This window comes from Pezoporus occidentalis, unplaced genomic scaffold, assembly GCF_034315485.1.
Source record: "Pezoporus occidentalis ecotype Australia unplaced genomic scaffold, CSIRO_AGI_Poc_V1 ctg104, whole genome shotgun sequence".
Taxonomy (NCBI): Eukaryota; Metazoa; Chordata; class Aves; order Psittaciformes; family Psittacidae; genus Pezoporus; species Pezoporus occidentalis.
Genome location: NW_026912822.1, coordinates 1,508,575 through 1,532,528, shown reverse-complemented (window position 1 = coordinate 1,532,528; position 23,954 = coordinate 1,508,575). Strand labels below are relative to the sequence as shown.

Sequence of the window (23,954 nt, the reverse complement as noted above, 5' to 3'; positions counted from 1 at the left end):
CATCGCTCTGGGGTGCTTCCGGTGCACGCAGTGGCGCATGCGCGCGGGGGCTGGCATCAGCTGATCCAGCACCGCCGCTGCCGGAGGAAGGAGAAGGGTTTCGGGTGTGCCGGCGCCGGCCGCAGGTGAGACGCCCCGGCCGTTTCTGTTCCGCTCTTTCCGTCCTCCCCTGTCCCGAGGCACGCCTGGAGGCTGCCATGCGCCTGGCGTGTGGCGGTGTGCAGGAGAGGGGGGTCGTCTCGCCCCTTCCTCAACCGTGGCCGTTACCTGCCCGGTGGTCTCCGTGCCGAGCCGCTTTCTGAGGGAGCGCGCGCGGCCTAGGGCTCCGGGAGGGGGAGGTTGTAGAGGGGGCGTCCGACCTTCAGGGCGCGATGAGGGCGGAGGGCTGCGTTGCTTGCAGAGGCCGAGCCTGCCGCCTCCTCTGTCGCTACTGAAGCGCGCAGAGCTGCGTGCGTTGTCCTTGCGGAGCCGTTCCGCAGTGGGAGAGCCCGCTGTCTGCGGCGGTGGCCTTCCTCGTCGCGTTTCTGCTGGAGAAAAGGCCTGGGAAAAGCAAAGCTATTCCCTGTTGAGTACTCCCGAAGATGCTTAAGCAGATGTACCTCATGGGTGTATTAGAATCCATTTTAAAGAGACGTGGGGATAGTGGCTGGGTTTCTGTGCTGGGTCACCATTTTGGGTGGGTGGAACTGGATCATGGAATGGTTTGGTTTGGAGGGGAACTTAAACATAACGTAGTTTCAGCCCCCTGCTGTGGGCAGGGACACCTTTTACTAGACTAGGTTCCAGACCAAGCCCTGTCCAACCTGGCCTTGAACATTGCCAGGGATGCAGTTGCCACAGCTTCTCTGGGCAACATGTGCCACTGGTTCACCGCTTGCAGTTGTTTTGTGCATTGACCATAGCCCTGCAGCTATGGTCAAGGCGTAGTGAGTGAGCAGAAAAGTTATAGAACACAAATGTTGCTGTTGGTTTCTGACTGCAACCATTCCTTAGTAAAAGGGTCCACCTGTTCTTTTGCAGTTGAAAATGCTGATGGTAAATTAAATGTTTCCTACTCCTGTTGCTAGTAACATAATCCTGATATAGATTAACACTTACAGCTGACTTAAGAGGCAAGAAGGAAGTTTTACATGACGATGTTCCAGATGATATTGTACATGTTACAGATAGCTGTGACATCAGAGTATATGACATGTGTGGAGATCTATCCATCCAATGCAGTTGCCCATAGTGATTTCTTCTGAAGATTTCATAGCTCAGCACAGACAATTTGCACTCCAACTGGGAGTAAAAGCAATTTGGTGATAGTTTTACTCACTGTAATTCAATACTTTAGCAAACACTGCTTGATGAAGTGGAGAGGGGGTGGAAAAGGAGGAAAACCTGCTGACAGACCGCTAAAGGTGGTTTATTAGCCCACCCGTTCTTTGTGTTGAGTGTAGGTTGGCGTTTGCAAGTGGAAGTTTGAATAGCTGAGACAGATCCTCAGCATATCGTAAGTTGCTCTACTTGGGCTGACTTTAGCACTCCGCCGGTCTGCAGCAGTTGAATGTTCACCTTCTCTATACAGTACTTTTAAAGGCCTTTTCAGTTAACAGCAAGCATAAATAATCGTATCTACATTTTATTGTTTTCTGCTTCAGAATATGTGAAGTGAGATCAGTGTCTACTGTTACCAAAAATATTGCAGATTACTTTTGCTGTGCCTGTCAGTTGATTAAGTCAAGTCTTCTTGAAATCAGTTTTACCCTCTTATGTAGGGAAAAACCTAGTCTTGATTCTACAATCGGGGGACAAAGCATGGCATTCAGAAATGATAAACCACCATGGACATCAACTTGAGAGAATGGGAAAGGAGAAATTAAGACAGTGCTGGAAAATGACTGCTGGGATCAGCTGACTATTTAAATGGGGATTGCAGTCTTGTGTTGCAATAGTAATACAAGATCTGTTTCCTGTAAATGCAGCCTTTCCATTTTCTAAATCAAGAACCCTTTTCTACGGATAGTGCTAATGACTGGTTATTACTACCTGCTTAATTTTTAGACAGCATTAGCTTAAATTTAATTCTTCTTTTGGTCTAAGTATATATCAACTGTTTTATACCTCATTCAACCTGACTTATAGAGCTTGCAGGCTTCAGTGTGCTGTTGTCTAAATTTTTCCTAGTATGACTTTGTGCAGTCATCTTCCAGACAAACATGGGTACTGGTATTGGCCGTTATCATCCAAAGCTATGGTAGACCAGCAGATAATTAGATGATTCCCCTGGAGATATATTTAGAGGCACTGCACTTCACCTCTTTTGTTTGATACCGTAACACTGTCCTTTGAGTTCCTGAGTCCTGAAAATTCCTACCAGTGTTTTTCCCTCATGCTCTTATATTGCCTGTTTGTGAGCCAAGGATGTGTTCCTAATTACGCTTTTTAAAAGAGTAGAATGATTACAGGATAACCTGTATGATGTTTTTGATTACTTTGGTGTTGACCATAAGATGTTGCATGCTATTGCTGGCCAAGTAATAATCCCTCTTTTTCATTCTCTTTCTATTTTTTTTCCCTCTAAACCCTAACAAACCACAGAATAATCCAATGCTACATTGCCTGGAGCTGGAATAGTTGTTTTTTTTCCTTCATACCTTTATCATTAGTTACAAAGAAATTTGGGGGATTTTAGACTTGGAAATGTTGAGGTATTGTTCAACAATGGTATCCACATGATTTGCTTTTAGACTGGAAGTGTACCAAGGAAAAGACGATGTAGTCAACTGGAATATATCATGCTTATTCACTCTTACTCACCATCTTAAAACATGTGACTTCTTTAACCTTCCAGCTGGACAGAGAGAGAAATAAGTGGGGACCTACTCCAGCAGAGGAAGTGGAATGAATCTGAACATTTCAACCTTTTCTTCCTGGACAGATTAAGCCAGTAATCACCTAAAGGCCTAACATGCAAAACTGGCTTAGACTTGATCTTATGGTTGTCATTGTTGTACCTTATTCTATGTTCTGAAAATGTTTTTTTTGTTCTTTGTATTATGCCCTGTTTGAAACTGGAAGCTAAGCTTATTCTAAATTCTTGAGTTTGGTGATGCTGCATGCATATGTTCTACAATCTCACAAATATTTTTGTTTGGTTATTTTATTTCATCTGTGCATTTATTTCTCCTGGTTCTGTCAAATTCTCAAGTTAAATGCCTCCATTTCTCCAAGGATTGACTATTTGCCTCAAGATTTTTAGACTTCTATGTATTATATGGCTGCTATAACAAACTTTGCCTTACAAGGTCTGTCTTTACTGAAAGGATTACCTTACTCTGTAAACCAGTAAGATGTGTATGGCTAAATCCTGCAAGTCACGGTCTAACAGACTTTACTGTGACTTAACCAAATGGCAGATAAAAATCAGTTTTAGCTGTTGAGTTTATTTTCTTTGTTCATCAGCTCGATTGCCCTGCTGAGCTTTTGTAACAGTAAATGTCAGTGTTAATGCTTGCTCTTTTCAGGAAAGGTTTCTCTGGCAGTTATCTAATACATGCATGCTGCCTTCTGACAGGTCTTTCATTTTGCCAGAATTTTGGAGTCCATTGTGGGTGTCTTAAAATGGTCATATCTGAAGTAACTGGGAAAAACTAAAACTAGTATGGGCAGCTGCCATCGTGGAAATGTTTTTATAGTGCTGGGCGTTCTGCATTACCTACCTGATATCTGTTTAATCCTGAGAAGAATAATTTTGAAGACCATTGCTACCCCAGTTAAGCGAGGCTCGTCCTGCTGAACAGTTAAATGAACTACAAAGTCTGCTGAAAATAGACTCATTGCAGTTGTTTAAGAGAGAAGTGGCTTTCCTAAGTACCTCTGTAATGTGAAGGTCTTATCTTTGTCCTCAATCAGTTGAAGAGTGCTTATATTGTAAGGATTCTCATGGCTAAGATGAAACGTTGGTATGTTCAGCTGACCAAGCTGTATAACTTTTTGCCACATGGCATCCCAGGAAAAACACTGAAATCTGCACTGTGAAGATGCCATGTTCCCATGCTGCATCCCATCTTTAGGATGCTATAAGCTATGCTTGCTTACTGGAGCAGGTTGTTGTTTTAAGACTATGCAGAAGATAGGAGGTGCCTGTGCTGCTGGTCTGCATTCTGTGCCCTAAGCATGAAGACTAGTCCTGTCACGGTTGGGATGGTCAGGTGTGATACGGGATTAGAAATGTTATGGGAGAAGGTATTAACTTCATAGTGTCAAGACTGTGCCCTTATTAGAATAATTTATTATAGCAGGACAGAAGCTGTCAGGTGTGAGAGTTTTCCTTAAGAGCCTGAAGAATGATTTGACTTTTTTTTCCTATTCTTTTTTTTCCTAATTTTACTGTTTTAGGAAAGAAACTGCATCTTTCATGAAGTTCAGTTAGTGGGACAAACATTTGGTCCTTCTCATTATTATGCTATATTATTCTTTTGTTTCTCAGTATAATACCTTAAAAAGCAGCTCCTCAGGAAAAAATCTCAAAATGGTATTTCTGGCTTACTGGAGATAATGTTGGTAAGGCCTTCTAAAGCTGATTCTTCTTATGTGAATTTCCTCTAGATCCTTGAAATCTTGAGTTGGTTTTTTTATTGTGAGATGAATTTGCATCATCTGGTAGGTATTCAGGCAACCATCACAATATGTAGTTCAAACACGGCTAAAATGTAGTATGTTGGAGGGGCTCTGGTTATTCTGAAGAAGCTGTACTTAAGGTGATTGAACGTAAAATCTCCAAATGTGGCATAACTTGCTTTAAAACATAAAGATGATGCGTTCCATTACAGGAAAATTTGACCTCAGTTTAATTTCCTTTTACTGGAATTCAGTGCCAGTGTGTGTGGTGATTCCAACCAGGTGTTTCATTATACCAGTGTGCTGTAAAAGACTACTTCTATCTGCTCGGGGTATTAAGTCTTTCTCAAAGACCTTCATGCAAACTTACTCCTGGATCAGCTTTTAAAGCTAGCTGTCAAATACCTCAGATAATAAACTCAAGATTCTGTAATATCCCAACTTTAAAGACTGATCTGAAAACTTAAGTGTAATGATAAAATGCTTATTCCAAACTTGTGCTCAGTATTTTAGTTATTTCATTTAGGTACAAGGAGTTACATGACGAGGCTCGGACGTTTTCATGAGCCCAAATTGCTAATATGTTTCTGCATGTAAAATGGAGCCTGATTTACAAATCTAGTAGTAATTGTGTTAGGAAATTGTGCACCTTTGTCTGGTAAGAATCTTCAGCTCTTCAGAAATGACTACTAAACTGGAGTAAAGTTGCGGCTGTGATCACCTATAGCTTTGTGTTCGTCTCATTTTGATGTTTGTCATCTTAAAGGTTAGAGCAGTGAGAAGTGTTTCAAGTAACAATGCCAAATACACCTAAAAGTAGAGTGACTTTCATTTAGTAAAAGCAAGGGCAGATCTTATCTTTGCTGTAAGTTAGTGAGGTTAATGAAAATGTTGCTTGTCCAGAGGAAGTGACTGAGCACTGCACTAAGCAGATGGCTGCAGGACTTTTCAGCCCTAACAGCTAGATCCAGGATCAAGGCAGCTGCTGTGGGACACAGAAATGAATATTGTATTAGTATTCTGTGTTATGGCTTGGATCTCAGTAGCCATCTCGGATCTTTTGTGTGAAAGTGTATCAAGCCAAACAAGGGCAGGATGTGTAGCAGGATGAAAGGAATAGCAAATTTTTTTGCAGTAGGAAACTTGTGAAGCAGTGTCGGAAGTAAGAAATAAGGGGTGGCTCATCTGTTTCCATCTCTAGAGCTCCTCTGGAGAAGCCTTTTGGGCTGAGAGGAAAGAATTGATGTAGAAAACCCTATTATGGAAACTTTGTGGCATGCAAACAGTCAGCTGATGATTTGGTTTTGGTTTTTTTTCTTTTCCACACGAACAATGTGTTTTTTTTTCTAATAACAGGAGTATTGTAAGAGGTAAAACTGGGATCTTTATCAGTTCTAGATACAGCATGACAGTAGCGTTTGAAGACAGAATGCCGGTTGTCTGAGCTGATCAAATCTTCAGTGGTCAAAACAATTCTGCAATGAATGCCTTGCCTGCTTTTCTCCCTGTTTTTATTGCTGCTGCTAACCACGTTATGTTTGAACACTTTTTCCTCTAGTCCTGCTCTGGGCTAACTGAATGAATCTCCTAAGCTTCTGAATAAAAGCTTGTGTGCTTGAATAACAGTTGGTGGTTATGGAATTTGCACAGCCTTCACTCCTTCATGGGAGGGGAAAGTCGTTCATGCTGTATGTATCTACTGCATATAAATACATTTTATATGTGTTTAGCTTGTGTGCAAGGCATGATGTTTGCTTGAAGTATTAGACTTGTATGTATTGGCATACCCACAAGTAAGTCTGCATCCGTTTTGGGGAAGAAGGCAGTGAGAGTTTGTGATGGGCTTCATGAATTGCCAGGTTGCACAGCCTCTCTTTGCAGCCATTGTCTGCTCTGCTGATAGTGACAGTATAATTCTGTTTCCTGTCTTTTTTCTTGAATGCATTTGGATTTGCCTGTACATGTACTGAGTAGAATCATAGAATCATAGAATAGTTCGGGTTGGAAAGGACCTTAAGATCATCTAGTTACAACCCCCCTGCTATGCGTAGAAAACTTCATGTGAAAGGAAGAGGCTTTATAGTACTCAAGAAACAAGTGGTGTGAAAGATGAATTGTCTTGTATGGCTGCAGATGGATCCACAGCGAGTAGCTGAGCATGCCTTAAGCAGATTCCTGGCCTATCAAGAGCAGAGGCGGCCTCAGGGTGCCCTGTGGCAACTGGAATTGTATTAATAATTAAATGAAAGAACGTCAGTATTGTTTAAGAAACAATGATACTTCTATCTTAGAGTTTATTGCAGGAGGTTGGTACAATTAGCTTCGTGATGTTTGTGTGAAGACTAAGCCATATCATTGTGTTGAGCTGGGGACTGACTAGCTGTGAAGTGGCTTTGCAGAAAAGGACCAGAGTTCCTGATGGCCACCAAGTTGAATGTGAGCTGGGAATGTGTCCTTGTGGCAAAGACAGCCAGATTATCCTGGCATTAGGAAGAACATTGCTTAGCAGGTGCAGGGAGGTGTTTTTTCGCCTCAGTTAAGCTCTGAGGAAACCACATCTGGAGTGCTATGTCTGGTTCTGGGTTCTCCAGTAGAAGGACGTCATGGCTTAATGAAGTGGGTTCAGAAAAGGTCCACAAAGACTGCTGAAGTTTGGAGAGATGAGGGGAGGGTTGGAGAGCTGGGATTATGTAACCTCAGGAAGAGCAGGCTCTAAGAAACTTAATGTATATACATACCTAATGAGAGGGAGCAAAGATGATAAGCCACCACTCTTTTCAGTGCTATCTGCTGAAGTAACAAGAAGGAACGGGCACAAACCGAAATACAGGGAATTCCCTTTAAACATAAGAAAACACTTTTCTACTGTGCCTGAACAGAGGAACAGGTTGCCCAGAGAGCTGGGAAGTTGTCATCCTTGGAGGTAATCAGCACCCAGCTGGACGTGGCCCTCAGCAGCCTGCTCTAGCTTGCTCTGAGCAGGGCCTTGGAACTAGCTGATCTCCAGAGATGCTTTCCAACCGTAGTGATTCTCAGTGATTCTGTTATTTGGTGGCTGGAATCTGGAACAATTTTCTCTGCTGTATTATAGTAAAATTATAACTCTGCATAGTATGAAGGTGCAGATTTCCTGTTTGGCTTCCCTTCTAGGTGACCTGTGTTAGAGTTCTGGGCATACTGTTTCTTCTGGAACAATATCCTGAATTGCCTGCGCTAGTGCAGAAATGCTGCCAAACTTCTGCATTTGACTAGTAACTTAGGCTCTATTTTTTTAATACTTCCTCTTAAAAAAGTCTGTTGGAGGGGGAAGTATAAAGTGCCCAAGTTACAGGAAATCTGTGACAGTGATTATCCTATTATTTGTGAGGCCCTTGTTCAGCTGGACACTGGGATTTATGCAATGTACCAAAGTCTGCTCTGGTGAACACAGTGTGTGTTGGCAGTGTTCATTCTAAAGCATGTCTTGAATGCAACGCTAAGCTGACTGTGCTGTGTGGGTTCTGATCTTTACTATCCTGTAACATCTACATTTTTACTATGAAGAGGAGGAGGGCTTTTCTTTGGAGAACTTTATTTGGCTACATTTTAATGTGTATGCTTATTAAGCTTCCCTGAATATTGAAGGTAAGGGCTTATGTTCTGACTCAATTTTTCTACCCTAGGAAGTCAAATCACGTTAGTCTGTTTCAGATCTAGTAAATTTCTATAAGTGCAATTAGAAGTTACTACAGCAAAATTAATGCTAGCACTGGTGACTTAGTAATGTAATGCTGCAGCTTCTGAATTGCTGGTCTTGTGCTATTTACTACAATTTTAGTTAGTATATTTAAGTAATTTGATATGTTGCTAATGATAGAACTTGCAAAGATAGTCTTGGGAAGCTGTGAAAACTACAGGGAACTCTTCAACTCATGCAGCTTCCTGGGGGAGAGGCAGCGTAACTGCTTGTCTTCTGTACCACATACGGGACAGTTTGTCAGTGCCCATCAGGCTTTGGCTGTCACTCAAGGTGGCACATCAGTCTCCTTCATTAAGGTGCTGGATGTTGTGCAGCTTCACCAATGCTTTCAGTAACTAGGGGAAGGGGCTCTTAGCAGAAGTAAGCCCCACAAGACTAAGTTTTGACACTCAATACCTGTTCTACATACTCAAGGAATTAGGATTATTACAGTGTCTTCAGTGCCTCCTTGTGCAGTCTGTTATTAAGCAGTTCTGTTAAGCTCTTCCAGAACAGAGCATTCACTGCCATGGATATATTAGACTGGAGGCTGGGGGGGTAAACGGATTTCAACAGAAAGCATCTCTCTGAAGGATTTTTATGTAGCAGTATGCACCATTGGGCTTACTGGCTTTGTGGGGGGCCCTTAATGTGAACACTGAATTTCTTCTGGCGGGTCCTGTGCAGTGAGGAGTGCACAGATGGGAGTTCAGCTGGGCTCTGGGAAGCTTGATTTGCTATTGCGGCATTCCTGAGTGCTGGTGGGAGAGAGAGAGACTGATGACTCACCAAGTCAGGTGGTTATGCCTCTGCTGTGTGTCAGAAATTGCTTTCCCCTCTGCAGCAGGCTTTCTCATCCCTGTGTCGGGGCACGAGAAGGACAATCATTTCCTAAGTGGTAGTGCTTAACTGCTGAATTCTGGCTTTGCTGCACTGTTACTCCCTGTTTCCGCAGAATAAGGTAAGGATCTCTGTTTGCATGATAAAATAGTGATGGATTTTCTTCCATGCTGTGAGAAGACTCCTTGTAAAAATCTCACTGGAGTCTTAATTATGAAGAGATCTTTATGGTAAGGCAGTTAATAGTGTAAATTCTGGGTCTGATCAAATGTTTGAACCAAAACCAAGGAACTGTAACAGAAAACAGGTTTTTCCAGCATTGAGAGCTAGACAGTTATATTTTTGGGGTTACTGTGTCGCCAAATTGGTGTGCTGGGGTTGAAACCAAGATAGAAAACTTGGGTTGTTGGCCCTTTCTTGTTTAATTATGACTAAATATTACTTTAATAAATCACGTTTCAGTCAGAGATGGTTCTTCAGCAAGTAATATGTTGATTTCTGTCACTGCTAAGCAGAATATGTCCATGTTAGAGCATAAGAGCATGTTTAAAATCAATTGGTAAACTGTCGAAGATGAGAAAGATTCAGGTATGTAAGTTGTAAAGGATGCAAGATGCATCTTTGCTCATAAGGGAATTAAAATTAAGCTAATATCCTGTGTAGGTGTGCTAGTGGACTTCTGTAGGAGTGGATTGCGTGTAGTGCCTAATACTCTATGTTGGCAATAGGCCTCTGAAAGTCTACAGGAGCTCAGTAGCTTTCCAAAATGGCTAACTACCATGGCTTCTGGGGTAAGTACATGCTGCCTGCACATACATCATGTTGTGTTTAGCAAATCCTGACGTGCTTTAGGGAGCTCCATTTTATCTGAGTAATAACACTGAAAACATTTAACAGTGTAGGTAGGTAAGGCAACGTTTCTGCCCTCAAGGACTTTTCCATATAAAATGAAAATCTGTTAGTGCTAATACGCTAGCACAAGAAAACTATGCAGAGATAAATAACAGCATTTTGTTTTCTTAGTTTGCATTCAATGTTAAATGATGTGTAGCCCATTAAAAAAAGAGGTCAGCTTGTCTGGGTGAGGACTGGCTTTTTAGACTCTGTTTTGTTTGGAGGTATATAGGAGATGGAGCACAGAAAGGTGAGGATGAATTCACTGTGCCTTTTATACTTGGAATAGTTAATAAATGTGTGTTTAAAAGCAGTTGGTGCAGGTGATAAAGATCAGGACAAAACCAGGGTTTGTTGGTGCATTGCTAGGTGGCCTAGGAGAGGAATCCTATTCGCTTTTACCTGCCTTAGCCAATCATTTGGGAAAGTGGCTGTAGGAAGAGAGAGTGAGCAGAGCAGCCACAGCAACAGGAGCTGAAGGCGCTGGGTGTCAGGATGTTGCAGTTTAACTGCAGAATGACTTTTCTGAGATTCTTATTTGCCTGCCTGGAAGCTAAGCAGCTGCTTGCAGTGGTGGTCAGTTGAGCTGTGGGGTTTGGATAGGAAGAAGAGTTATTGTAAATTGAAACTGGCTGGTGTTCTTGCCTCTTCTTGCTTCATAAAGCAGCTCTTCTCTATGGGCCCTTGTACTGTCTCACTGACAAACAGTGTTGTTAATTCAGTTATGAGAATCTGGTTTAGCTCTCTATTCACACAGAAGATTTTGGTGGTAGGACTCGAGAGTGTTCTGTGTGGTGTGTTGAAGTAAATGCTTTGGGTAGATTTATAAGGCAGGCTGCTTTTTCATATGACCAGTAATTGTGCTCCAGTTTTACAACGTTTTAATTGTTAAAAGCAAAAAAGCTGAGGTAGTTACGTTAGTCTGATCTGAAGTAACTCTTACCAGTTCCTTAGGAACTGCAGATTGCTTTGCAAGGGCCTCCCCTCTGCCATTTGTTAAGAGGATGCTTTTGAGAAATAAGCAGTGAAATTCACATTGTCTTCTGGGCCTAGACAAGTTTAAATGCTGAACTATCATTATGGAGAGGAAGGGGGTCTAACAGATACCTGACATCTGACTCTGCCTTTGAGCTTAAGAACAGTTAGCAGTTCCACTCCTTGGTGGTTGTGATCAGCTGTTAGGGTGGCTGTTGTGAAATGAATCAGTGGGAGCCATGTTAAACACAGTCCACTCCAATGAGACATGGAGCCTGGAAGAAGCTATTTCTTCAGGATGAATAGGAGTTTGGCATCACTTGATCTTTTTCTCACAGAGCAGAGCCAATGTTTTTAAAACATTTAGATTGGGGAAGAGGCTGAGGGGCAGAGGTCTTGTTAGTGTAGTATTAAAAAGCTGGGAAACAGTTACAAGATTTTAAGAATAGCAGATGTCTGTTACCTACTGCTCCTGAAGAGCAGGCAGAAAAGCATCCTTTAATGATGGTGGATAGGGTGGCAGTGTAGCTGTCTTTTTCCTCATAGTAGATGGGTCAGGTTTTCAAGCCTGAGCATGCCACTGTATATGCTGCCTTGCAGAAGATGCTGGCTTAGGTTAAGCTTGCAAAGACTGTGAGTGTCAACAGATGCTTCACCTGGTTCACGTCACCAAACCACATCATTGTACACTGGGGCTGCCATACTGTGCCTTTCACCACTGCTGGGTGGTAGACATGGTCTCACAGTTCTCTAACACTAATCAGTTTCCAAGGTAACACAAAGCAGGATAAGGGCTGACAAAGCAAAACCATTATTCTTATCGGCACCAGAAGCAGGCCAGCCCAACTGTCGATCACAAGACAAACATGGATGAAGGAGGTCTTCTAAAACAGCTTTTCCTGTTCCCTGAACAGTGACTGGCAAGAGATGGCAGTCAGGTTTTTAACTGTTTCAAGTTGGGGTTTTGGGCCATTATTCAGCACAATTTTCCTGTAATGCTCCATGGGTTTCACTGAGAGCAAGGATTGTGTAATACCTCACTGTGAGGCATCTAGAGAGAGCTCACATGTTTGTGTGCTTGTGGAAATGTGTATTTCTTCTTCTGAACGCTGTTGATCCTGCAGCTTAAGATAGCAAAAAAAGAAGTTTCACAATTAATGTTTATAATATTGCTTTTAGAGACCCTGGCAGTAAAGCAGCACCAGAACATTCTCATGCTCAGGATCATAGAAACTCCATATTTTGAAGGAGAATAAATGAGATGTGGAAGATAGAATAGATTCTCCATTGTTTAAATATCCTGTTATTGGGGTTGGAAACAGTCCAGCAATGTTGGGACACTTTTGGAGTGTAGCTATTTCACTCAGCAGTGTTTTGTGGAGCATATTATGGAGTGATGTTCCACTCTTGGTGTTCTGCAGTGGGGGAAGTTAGTTCTTTTCTTTGCCTAAATAAGTTACCTTTTAACTTTTTATAGCTTTAAAATCAGTGTGGTTAAGGTGCTTGAGGTTGTGTGAGTTTGGAATTCTTTCTCACTAGAAACAAGGAGAGAACAGACGGAGGAAGAGGAGGAACTTACAACGTGTATTCATCAGGACTGACTCTTGTTTTTTCCTTCTCTACAGTTGAAGAGACAAAATGAACTTTTCCAAGCTACCCAAAATCCGTGATGAGGAAAGAGAGGCTTTTGTTGGTTATGTCCATGGAGTCTCAGGACCTGGTGGGTATTTCATAGGATCTGTTTAATCTAATGTCTTGTTAATCTTTTTCGCTTGGAAGTGGAGAAGTATAGTAGAGCTTTTCCTCTTTCCTGGGGTGGGGGAGGAGCAGGCTTTTTAAAAAGGATCACTGATTGGTCTGATAAAATATTAAGAAATATGCTAACAGGATATTACTGCTAATTCATCTTATTTAAAGATGTAATGAGCAGAATCAGGTTTAATAATGATGATAATAATATCAAAGGTAGTAAGCTTTCTGTATGAGAGAAAGCCACTTGGTCAGAAATCTGCAGGCCCAGTGCTTCTCTAAAAGGGTGAGAGATGCATAGTCCAGTCTCACTGAAATGAAGTTTGACCCTATGATCTCTGGAATACTCAGTCCCTTCCCAGTGTCAGGCTGTTCTGTGTTACTGCACCATAGGTTGGAGGAGCTCAGTGAGGAGCTGTAAGGGTCAGGGAGCGTAGCACAGTGTGGTGGTAGTAAGACTGGGAGAAGGAGGAGGACTCCTCCTCCTTTATCAGCTTAAATAGTTTCTTTACACTCTGATGGTAACAGCTTTTGAATACATGCAGACTCTACCAGGTTTTCTGCTCTTGAAGAGGTAAAGAAAGGGATGGGAAAGTGAGAACAGAAGAATAGCATGTATTTTTGTTAATGCAGCTTATTTGATGAGTAATAATCGTTGGCTTATGTCTACCTAAATAAATACCTGTTCTTTAACTGCCAGTTCCTTAACTGCAGAAGTGCTACTTAAAACCAACAGCTTTATTTCCTAAAAAGTGGAAATATATTTTTATGTAAATATGTGAACCCTGTGTGGAAGATTGAGATTACAATATAAAAGACATAATAAATTTTGTCCTAAAGCAGCTAGGCCTCATGTGTGACCTGCCGAAATCTAACCCAAAACAGTTTTAAGGCCCGAAACATGCTGTAAAACAGTCTTCTTCCGTTGAAAGTTAAGTGCCCTCATACCACTTTTCTACAAAATAAAATAGCAAAATAGTGTTTCCTTTAAAGCTTTGTAGGTGTCTGCCACTCTAGATACAAGGGTATGTATTGCCTTTAGCAGGCACCTTGGCTTGATCTACACATGGAAATAGATTATGTGAGCATCCAAATGCTACCAAGGCAAACAGGAGTTTGAGTGACTTGAAAATTACAGTCCCCAACCACAGGTTTATGAAACTATCAGGTGGGCTTTTTCCATTTTCCTGTATGTTTTAATTTGGTCAGATGGGAATGTGGCCTAGCTCACTGAAAGGGAGAAGTGTCTGTGTAACTTGTCTGTCAAGGGTCACTGCGTCTCTAAAACTCTAAACATTCACCATCTGTCAAGACAGATAAGAGATGATGGCATGAATTGTCTGTGACCTACTACATTCTGATAGTGTCCTCTTACCGAGCATAAAGGGACAGTGTGAAAAGTATAAGGAAACTTTTGTCTTTTAAACTAGAAATGTCAGGATTTGTGGCAGCCTAGTTACCCCTTTTGTGAAATCAAGAATGCACTTCTGATTCGGTTGAATCCCAGACTTATGCTGTGCAGTTATTACTAACTTTTGATGGGTAAATTTCCTGAGCTATAAGAAAAAGACTCACCTACATGCGTGTCGTTTCCAGTGGTCACGGCGTGCAACATGGCAGGCGCTGCTATGTACGAACTGGTACGAGTAGGCCACAGTGAACTGGTGGGAGAGATCATCCGGCTGGAAGGTGATTTGGCAACTGTTCAGGTGTATGAAGAAACATGTATCCTTTCCACTGATCCCTCTGGGCCTGCCAGACTACTTAGTCCAGAGCACTGGAGTGATGAGGGTGAAGACGGTGACCAGAACTGAGGGGGACCAGCACTGGGTACTTCCAGTGCCAGCAGGACATCTGTTCTGCACATTCTTGGTAAATGCTGATGGCTGTGAGGTAAATCTTGTCTTGCCTGTCTGTGTGCTGAGGAGATTTCAAGTGGATATCAAATAATGTGTGCTTTAGAGTTTAAGTTAATTTTAGTTTAAATAGTAGAGCTCATTCTTAAGGAAGTTGTCTCACAAACGTCAGCTATAAATGACAAAACTAACAAGCAGTATTTGTTGCATTTATTTTCTTTGCTTTTGAAAGCTATGCTTGTGTAAGAGGGCAGGTTGCTGCCTTCTGGGCAGAGTACTTTGCCAGACATAATAGGTTACATTTTTGCTTCTGCAGTGTGCTTACAGAATCTTGGTCCAGCTAGAACACAGTATGTATCCTAAAATCTAGTTAACATAAAATATATTTTCTGTTACACATAAATGAGAGAATGTCAGAAAAGAAGTCATAAAACTTGAAGCCAGACCTTTTTTTTTTCCTTGTATTCTTTTAAACTTAAAGAGTTGGCTCTATCTGTAGAGGCTAGGGGTAAAACCTGTGTTGGCTCCCAAAGTTTCATTCTGAGGAGTTGGATGGTAAACTGGTGACTAGCTCCTCTTTGTACCTAATGATTTATCCTTTTAGATGGCATCACCATTGTAATACCTAGTAACCTTCCAATAGTACATGAAGCAAGTTTGAATATAGTTTACTCTTAAGTTCCTCATGGGAGGAGTCTGCCATAGGGCTCTCTGAAGTCAGCTTGCATTTAATCTCTTCAGTCTTGCATAGGGTTTTGGGGTTTTCTTTTGTATTCTAGCAGGGTCTTTCCCAGGCTGCTGGCCCTTTGCACAGAAGTCCATTGTGTATCTTCGGAGTTAGATAGTGCATAGACTGGACAACATAATAATGGAAAGGAAGGAAATAATGCTGGTCTTGGACAAGCTCCCTTTAAAATTAGACTGCTGTCAAAAAGGCTGTGGAAGGCTCAAGGTCAAAACATTTGTGCTCTCTAACAAACAAAAATCTATATATTTCATAACATTGTCTGACTTTAACAATCGAACCTGTTTTCTAGGTTTGAAGATGTAAGAAATGCTTGATGTTTTGTCATCCTGATGCCTGGCACTCCAGCAAACTCATCCAAACAGTTGACTTGAACTAATGATCATGAAGCAGAGTATTTACCCCTAGAATGAGCAGCTTTGTTGCTTTGGCAATTTCAGCTTGAGTTGAGTATAAAGCATACATGCTTCTCAAATGATGATGGTTAATAAAGTAATAAAAATATGACCTTACAGTCAGAAAGGAGGTTCTAGATGATGAAGTTGTGAATGTGGTACTTTCTTCCCCTTACTCTGGATGAACTTTTCCTCAACAAATCTTTAGCTGGTGTCTCTGTAGGAGATCCTGTACTCCGTACTGGCAAACCCCTGTCAGTGGAACTAGGGCCTGGCATCATGGGAGCTATTTTTGATGGTATCCAGAGGCCTCTCTCAGACATCAGCACTCTGACCAAAAGTATCTATATCCCTAGAGGTGTCAACGTGTCAGCTTTGAGCCGAGATATCAAATGGGAATTCACACCTTCAAAGAATCTGCGGGTAGGTTCTCACAAGCCTTCCCCCCTTTGCTTCTCTACCCCCAGAGTTAGGGCTGGAGCAGAGTGCCAGGGCTGGGACTGCTGGGAGCTATGGTTTATGCAGCTTGTGTTGGGAGGTGGTAGTGATGTATGAGCCTGGATGGGGACCACCAAAACTTACTCTGTGTGACTTACAGAGTGTTGCTGCTGCATCTGAGAAACTTATAAAGTTTTAATATGTTTGCAAAACTGTAAAGAAGCTCATGGAATTGCACTAAATAAAAGGAATGACTGTGGAACACATCTTGCAAATGAAGGTAGCCTTAGAGCTGGAAAGAGTCATGGCTTTAGCCCTTGGTGGCATCTTTTTTTTCCAAGCCTACAGGGTAGAATATGCTATTCTTTCTCTACTTAACACATTAGGCTTAGAGGTGTATAAGAAACAAGGAAGATTCCTTGCATCAGTCAGTAATTGCTACTGTCTGAGCCTTGAAAGGCACCTCAACCCAGATAGTGTTGCTAGCAATGTTCTGTTAATGTAATGATGTATGCAAATGGGTTACTGTGCTCTAACAATGCATTTACAAAGGGAGTAATCACAGTGGTAGACTTAATAGCTATAGTTACTTTATTAAGGTTAAGGTTCTTTTTTAAAGCTGGAGTTCTTGCTTATGACTAATACACCTCTTCTGATTCCAGGTTGGCAGCCACATCACTGGTGGAGATATTTATGGTATTGTGAATGAAAACTCCCTTATCAAGCACAAAATCATGCTGCCCCCACGGAACAGGGGTACAGTTACATACATTGCTCCGCCAGGAAACTATGACACTTCAGTAAGTCTCCGAAACAGCAGTTGCTGATATATTCCATGTCTCTCTCATAGGGTTGATGTATTCTTTCTGTTCTGCATGATGACAACTAAAAAGTGTTTCATGCAACAAAGTGTCTTGAGTTAATGCTCACCTCTGCTGACCTAACTGCAGGGATTACATGAATATCTTGTGCAATTATATTCTATGTATGGCTTCCCAATGGCACTTGAGTATGCCACATTTTCTGGCCTGTGGGGATCTGCGCTATCTTATGAATATGTAAAATTCAGTTGCTCTTCAGAAGCATGTTTTTAGGTGACGCTTTGCCTTGCATGTCTTTTTCCCTCAATAGCATTGTAAATACGATATGGGAAAGAGCTATCATCCTCTTTTCACCTCGGATGAAGTTCGGAGAAGTTGGTGGTGGTGTCAAACACCTAGCTGTGCAGGGTAGTTGAGACAAGAATTTGCATGTTGGTCCAGTGCAGCTGTTTGCTTACTTCAGATGTCTGGTGCTGTCTGTTAGGATGTTGTCTTAGAGCTGGAGTTTGAAGGTGTGAAGGAGAAGTTCACTATGGTCCAGGTCTGGCCTGTACGTCAAGTCCGTCCTGTTACTGAGAAGTTACCAGCCAATCATCCTTTATTAACTGGCCAGCGGGTCCTGGATGCCCTCTTCCCGTAAGTACTACTTCTTCTTTTCTAGCATGTAAGAAATCTCTTTTTTTTGGAGGGAATCAGAGGCAAGAGGCCTTAATTTTTTCTGGGCAAACAGACCCGAAGATTTCACTGTGTGTTCACAGCATGATCTTAAAAAAATATTTAGCTGAATTCATCGTATTTCTGTATTTGGCAGGAGATCCTAGTAGTGGAAAAAGGAGGATAAGTTTAACAAGATAGTTCTAGTGCATTAATCTAGAAAAGAATGGACAAGCATAAACTTAACATAATCGTGCCAAGCCTACAGAAAGGCTACAACTTTCAAGCTTGATACCTCCGTTTGAACACATCGGTAGGATTGCTTTCCATGGTCTTGAGGATGCACAGTTCGCAGTGATTATGGGGTCACCACTTATAGAAACTGTTGCATGTAGCTGTAGCGCAAAATGCTTATTTAAGCAGCTACCTTCGAAGACACTGAATTCAGTAATTTTGGTCCTAAACTATTGTGCTGCTTATTGTTACAGCTAAGTGCAGTTGTTCCTTTCTTAGCGTTTGCATTCTGTCCGTGCTTCCAGCTGTGAAAACTGCTATGTTTCAAGTCTGAAGGTCTAGCTGTTTTACCAGCATAACTCATGTACTTCAAGGGCAGGAGAAGGAAAGGATAGTTTATAACCTTAGTCTTTTGGTTTAGTGAAATACCTCTGTGTTTCTAACCCAGCACACTGAATATGGCTCCTGTCGTTCTGCTTTCAATTATGAGTTTATTGGAAAACGTATTTTAAGATAGGAGAGAGCTGAGTTTTTGTTTCTTGCAAATCAGAGTCCTTTTTCTTTACTCAGGTGTGTACAAGGGGGCACAACAGCGATTCCAGGAGCATTTGGTTGTGGGAAGACTGTGATCTCTCAGTCTCTCTCAAAATACTCCAACAGTGATGTCATCATTTATGTAGGCTGTGGAGAACGAGGAAATGAGATGTCTGAAGTACTGAGAGATTTCCCTGAGGTTAGTATGGAGAATTCATGGAGACTAAACTTGCTTTTGTACTGGTATTGTAACTGAATAACATACTATATCGGCAGAGTGACTCAAAACGACCTTCTTGCCTCCTTGCTGTAAGTTCTGGCTGTAGTAGCAAAAATCTCTTTTGACTCATTCAGGAATTATTTCAGTGGCCCCTCAGTACAACTCTGGACTAGTTTTTGGGTGTACCTTCTAACTTGTTTTAAAATAAAGCCAAGACAAACACAGTTACAAGCACCTTATCTTTTGCCGGTAACATCTCTAACTTAACCATAAATAGCAAATGTGGCATCTGTATTTAAAGGGTGCAGGGTGGCGATACAGTTGCTAGATAATAGTGTGACGTGAGGCTTTGGAATGCCTTCTGAAGGAAGTAGAAAATGCCTGGTTAAACAACAAAAAAATCAGTGGGTTTACTAATCCTTCTACCTGTTACATGTTAGTGAATTAGTTGTGGCATGTTCTTCTGTAAAATACAGGAAAGAAGCCATAGTCTGAACCGTTAGGAAAACTCCATTGTCAGAAATAAGGGGTAAAGGGCTTGGATGTGTTGGTTAGTTACAAGATGGGAAAGTCAAGATGAGGTGGCCATGAAAAAAGGGAAATGCCAGTGTATTCATAAGTGGAATTCTATACAAATGTCATGATATGCATTCTGTTCAGGTGTTCGTAAGGTTTCGCTGGGCTTATATATGTGGTTTAATGTCCAGTTGTCAAAGGCAAACTTGGATCATTTTAGGTGGGGAAAAAAAGCCTAACGGTCTTAGCCTGATTCCTAACGGTCTTAGGATACAGGTGTAGGATACAACTTTTTGGCTCTTCCAGCCTAGTAAGCTGAGAGAGGATAATGTACTTCCTGATGCAGTGGGTTTATCATTACTCATTTGGATGGGATCAATAGAGATTTGCCAGTTGCAGAAGATGCAATGAGGCAGTGCATTAAAGAATTAAGATGTGTGCAATCTGGGAGGCAAACCAGCATAGTATCCTCTAGTCTCTGCTCTTGGTAGAGTAGCTGTGAGGAGAGGATCCTGATTTAAAGGGAGTAATACTGTGAAAACAAGGCACCCCACAAAACAACAACAAACACTTTGCTACCATTACCTTTTTTTTCTTTTCTTGCATTTTAGCTAACAATGGAAGTTGATGGCAAAGTAGAAAGCATCATGAAACGAACAGCTCTGGTAGCAAATACCTCCAACATGCCTGTGGCTGCCAGAGAAGCCTCTATCTATACTGGTAAGGTTTACAGGAGGCTGAAAAAGCTGTGTGTATAGAGCCAAGCCATAATGCTGGAGCGTTTCCAGTTCCTGAGATGGTCAGCACCAAGAAAACTTGCTTAGTTTCAGAAGTCAACCCTTTTGGACCTTGCCTGCATGAAGTCCTAGTATCTTAATTGAATTTGGTATATACTTATAATTTCTGAATATTGAGTAGATTTTGCTTATAAGGTGAATGTACTGCACAAGCTCTCATGTAGGTTTGTCTCCATGTTTTAATTATGCAAGCTTTTGTTTATGACTAGTGTTTTGCTGACAAGTACAGCCACTTACTGGGCAGGATTAGGAGTCTCTGAGTTGGCAGGTTAGTCTGCTTTCCTTTGCAACCTCTCATAGTGCTCTTTTAAGTTCTTGGTTATGAAAACTTGTCAGATCATTAAGATAAAACATGACCTTTTCTCACTGTTGTATTCTGGTAGTTTGAAAGGGAAGAAGACATTTTACAATAAGAAGAGGCTTTGTTCATGGTTTCAGTGATGCAAGGAGTAACATCAGTGACATTGCCATGTCGCTTCAAAGAGATACACGGGAATGTAAGATGAGCCAGAGTGGTTCATAAGGGAAAATGGGAAGAGTGAGAAGAAATAATAAAAAACAGCAAGGACATGATCTAGTGGGAAGAAAGAATTAATTTCCAGTGTCTGTTTCCATCCAGATGTGAACTTGGATATAATTTGGCTTATTTGCATCTTGGTGACAACACAAAGGCGTAGAATTCCTTCCGGAGCCTTATGCTGATCACGCTGTTGTCTTTGTTCTAGGAATCACCCTGTCTGAGTATTTCCGGGACATGGGCTACCATGTCAGTATGATGGCAGACTCCACTTCCCGATGGGCTGAGGCCCTCCGAGAGATCTCCGGGCGACTGGCTGAAATGCCAGCTGGTGAGTAGTCTTTCCTCAGCCTAGTCTTGTAAAAGCATCCTTTAAACTCTGAGCCTTTGACTCCATTTCTGTGTGTTGCTGTTTGCAGACAGTGGTTATCCAGCCTACCTTGGTGCCCGTCTAGCCTCTTTCTATGAGCGAGCTGGCAGAGTGAAGTGTCTGGGGAATCCTGAAAGGGAAGGCAGTGTCAGCATTGTTGGAGCGTGAGTGTTGCATCACTTTGCTTTGTGTTGGGTGCAGCTCTTCCTCTGTGTTTTTGTATCTCAAAGTACCTATTTTTCAGATAAAAAAAGTCATTGCTCTGTGCAGCTGCAGGACTAAAAATACATGGTTGAGTAGGTAGATATTTAGTCTCTGTTCCCCCAGAGCTGCTGCTAAATGATGTGTGGGGGCAGAAAGAATGAATGTGGACAGGTAGTTCTGTGAGGTGCAGACTTGCAGTCACTTGCAGCAGCTGGAGCAAATGGCTCAGGGAAGAATGTCATTAGAGCTGTCACTGAAAAGTATGTCAAACCATGCTCAGAGCAGGAAAGAAGGGGCAATTAGAGCAGGAAGAGATTCTCTTGCTTAAATAGAGTAGTATTACATAGAGCAGCACATCTTAAGCTGCCATGGGCATGTGGTCCCCAGACATTGTTATAGGTGACATATAGGTATATCATACTGTGGGCAAGTGAACTTTCCACCACATGTTTTGAGGAGATGCTTCAGCATCTGTAAGAACATCTGGAGTCCATTTTTTGCTCTGCTTAGTTCTGCTGCCTACAACATCCATACACAAATGAATTGTGCTTTTGAGTCAGATGTTAAGTATTTTCTCTCTGAGGCATATATTAAGGTGTCAAGCCCAAATGAAATTTAAGTGGTTATTGTATAGGTGAATATCTCAAATAATTTCAAATTGGGGTATAGTTTTCTGTAGCATAATCATTACACTGTGTTTCACAGTGTTCTCTCAGCACACTTGCTGAATCTGTTCCGATAGAGTTAGGTTTGATAATCCAAGCTGTAGTTAATTCCTGGAGCTAAGGCGACTGAAATCATACCTTGATACTGTCACTGAGTTACTGATACAGCTGTATTTCCTGGTCTATTTGATGCAACACCCGTGTGGGTATGCATCAAACACTTTCTGCAGTGGAAGATTGTGATCTGTTCCTTGAGATCACGTTGGCTTTTGTGTTTTCTGTAATAACTCAGCTGTGCAGCCTCATGTTCGGTACTTCAGTTTAAACTGTGAAAGCAACTCTGATTCTTCCTTATCTCTTCCTGCTCAGCGTGTCTCCCCCAGGTGGTGACTTCTCTGATCCTGTCACATCTGCTACACTGGGCATTGTTCAGGTATGTCCCACAATGTTTCAGCTCTTCCATCCACTTCGTTGATCCCAAAATGATCGTGCTTCAGTGCATTTGTGCCAGTGGCAGGGGTGTGGAAGCTTTGGTTTGACACAGGCAGCTTTGTTAGGGTGCTTTGCAAAATGTTCTAACAGTGTAAAAGGTGACCTTGCAAGATGGTCTCTGAACTGACGTGTTTGAGATCACTTTGGAAGAGGAAGTGAAGGCAGCAATTCATCCCAGTGCCAACTGCTCAGGACTGTCTATGCTTCCTGATTGCTGCCCACTGAGCTGCACTTCAAATGTGGCTGCTGTTGGCCGAGATGGAAGGTGAATCACTCTTAATAGGTGCATTGAAACCACAGAAAAGTCCTCAGATCAGATGACTGGGAGATTAATGTCTTGCCGCTGATTGCAGCCCTGCTTAAGGAAAAGGAGTTACATCTTATAGGTCCCCACTTAATTAGACTCCGGAATTGGCATTGTAATTGGCTGACTTCTTCCTCCTTAAGAGGAGTCTTAAGCTGAGTAAGTCTGAACTCAGTTTAGAAGGTACATCCTTTCTTGAGAAGTGTGTTTGAAAGTCACTGCTATAGGTAATATAAGGAAGGCTTTCTTTTTCTCTCTGAAGCTTTCATTTATGATAGCCTTTGCCATATTGCTTTTGTGCAAACTTGCTTTCTGTACTTATTGCCTTCAGTTATGTTTGGTTCATATTTTATTTGGAACACTGGTTCGTCTTTCTGGCTTCTGCCAGGTTTTCTGGGGCTTGGATAAGAAGCTGGCACAACGCAAGCACTTCCCCTCCGTCAACTGGCTGATCAGTTACAGCAAATACACGCGTGCCCTGGATGAGTACTACGACAAGCATTTTACAGAGTTTGTCCCTCTCAGGACAAAAGCCAAAGAGATCCTACAGGAGGAAGAGGATCTTGCAGAGATTGTGCAGCTTGTGGGGAAGGTGAGTAACCAGCTCTGAGGAAATGTGGTGTCAGTGAGCCATCCTTCATTTCCTTACCACTAGCACAGGCTTTAGATCGTGTCTTAGATCAGATTTGATGGTTATTGCATTTTGCAAAAAAGGCAGATGGCCACTGGGAGATGTCAGACTCTCCTGCCCCTAACTGTGTTCCAACTTTCTTCTTTTTTGACTTCTAACAACAAAAGAGTTTTTTGGATGAACCTTGGCTTGATGCTACTTTTCTCATATAAATTAGTTGGCAGAGCATCTAATGCTGGAGTTAAGAAGCTTCTTGCTTTAATGCTCCTGTTCTGCTGAAACATCCATTACTGTAACTTAACAGTAGTAAGTAATTTTTGCAAGAGAAATGGCACAAACTGATCTTGACTGTTGAAGTCATCTGAAAGGTTACAGTTTATTAGAAGCCGTGTTGCCAGCTGCAGAACAGAGGTGCTGGCATTTACAAGCTGGCCTGTAAGAAACAGAAGCAGTGCCTGCTTTTTCCGAGACTTGGTGATTCCCTAGTTTCTCTGGAAACTTGTGACAGGACATATGGCTCCACTTTACTGGCATTCTTTAATTTCCTTCATTTGCTTCACTATTTTGGAGAGAAAGCTGAACTTGGATAGGAGTATTTCCCTTGAGAACCCTCAAAAAAGGGACCTAGTGGAAACTTGTGTTTCAGCTTAGCACTATAAACAGTTACTGACAGGTGCCCAATACATACTTGACAGTAACTTAATCCCCTGAGGTTTGGGTGAACTGTGCTGATTTACAGGCTCGTAGTACTGTGTGGGATTTTGTATTAATTACTGTTAT

At 41.9% G+C, this 23,954-nt stretch overlaps 1 protein-coding gene across 2 annotated transcripts in view; it reads left to right on the top strand.

Moving 5' to 3' along the window:
* The first annotated feature begins 11 nt into the window (after nucleotides 1-11).
* ATP6V1A (ATPase H+ transporting V1 subunit A) overlaps nucleotides 12-23,954 on the top strand; it is a 30,609-nt gene continuing 6,666 nt past the window's right edge. The window contains exons 1-12 of one of the 2 annotated variants that reach the window (XM_062618326.1): nucleotides 12-125; nucleotides 12,658-12,752; nucleotides 14,378-14,506; nucleotides 15,986-16,200; nucleotides 16,878-17,015; nucleotides 17,521-17,672; nucleotides 18,495-18,657; nucleotides 19,806-19,914; nucleotides 20,717-20,839; nucleotides 20,928-21,042; nucleotides 22,117-22,180; nucleotides 22,932-23,135. In XM_062618326.1, coding sequence (XP_062474310.1) covers nucleotides 12,671-12,752; nucleotides 14,378-14,506; nucleotides 15,986-16,200; nucleotides 16,878-17,015; nucleotides 17,521-17,672; nucleotides 18,495-18,657; nucleotides 19,806-19,914; nucleotides 20,717-20,839; nucleotides 20,928-21,042; nucleotides 22,117-22,180; nucleotides 22,932-23,135 — 1,494 coding nt within the window. In that variant the 5' untranslated portion in view covers nucleotides 12-125; nucleotides 12,658-12,670. Of the gene's footprint in view, nucleotides 126-9,122; nucleotides 9,285-12,657; nucleotides 12,753-14,377; nucleotides 14,507-15,985; nucleotides 16,201-16,877; nucleotides 17,016-17,520; nucleotides 17,673-18,494; nucleotides 18,658-19,805; nucleotides 19,915-20,716; nucleotides 20,840-20,927; nucleotides 21,043-22,116; nucleotides 22,181-22,931; nucleotides 23,136-23,954 lie in introns of those variants that run through there. The other variant, XM_062618333.1, reaches the window with a different exon arrangement.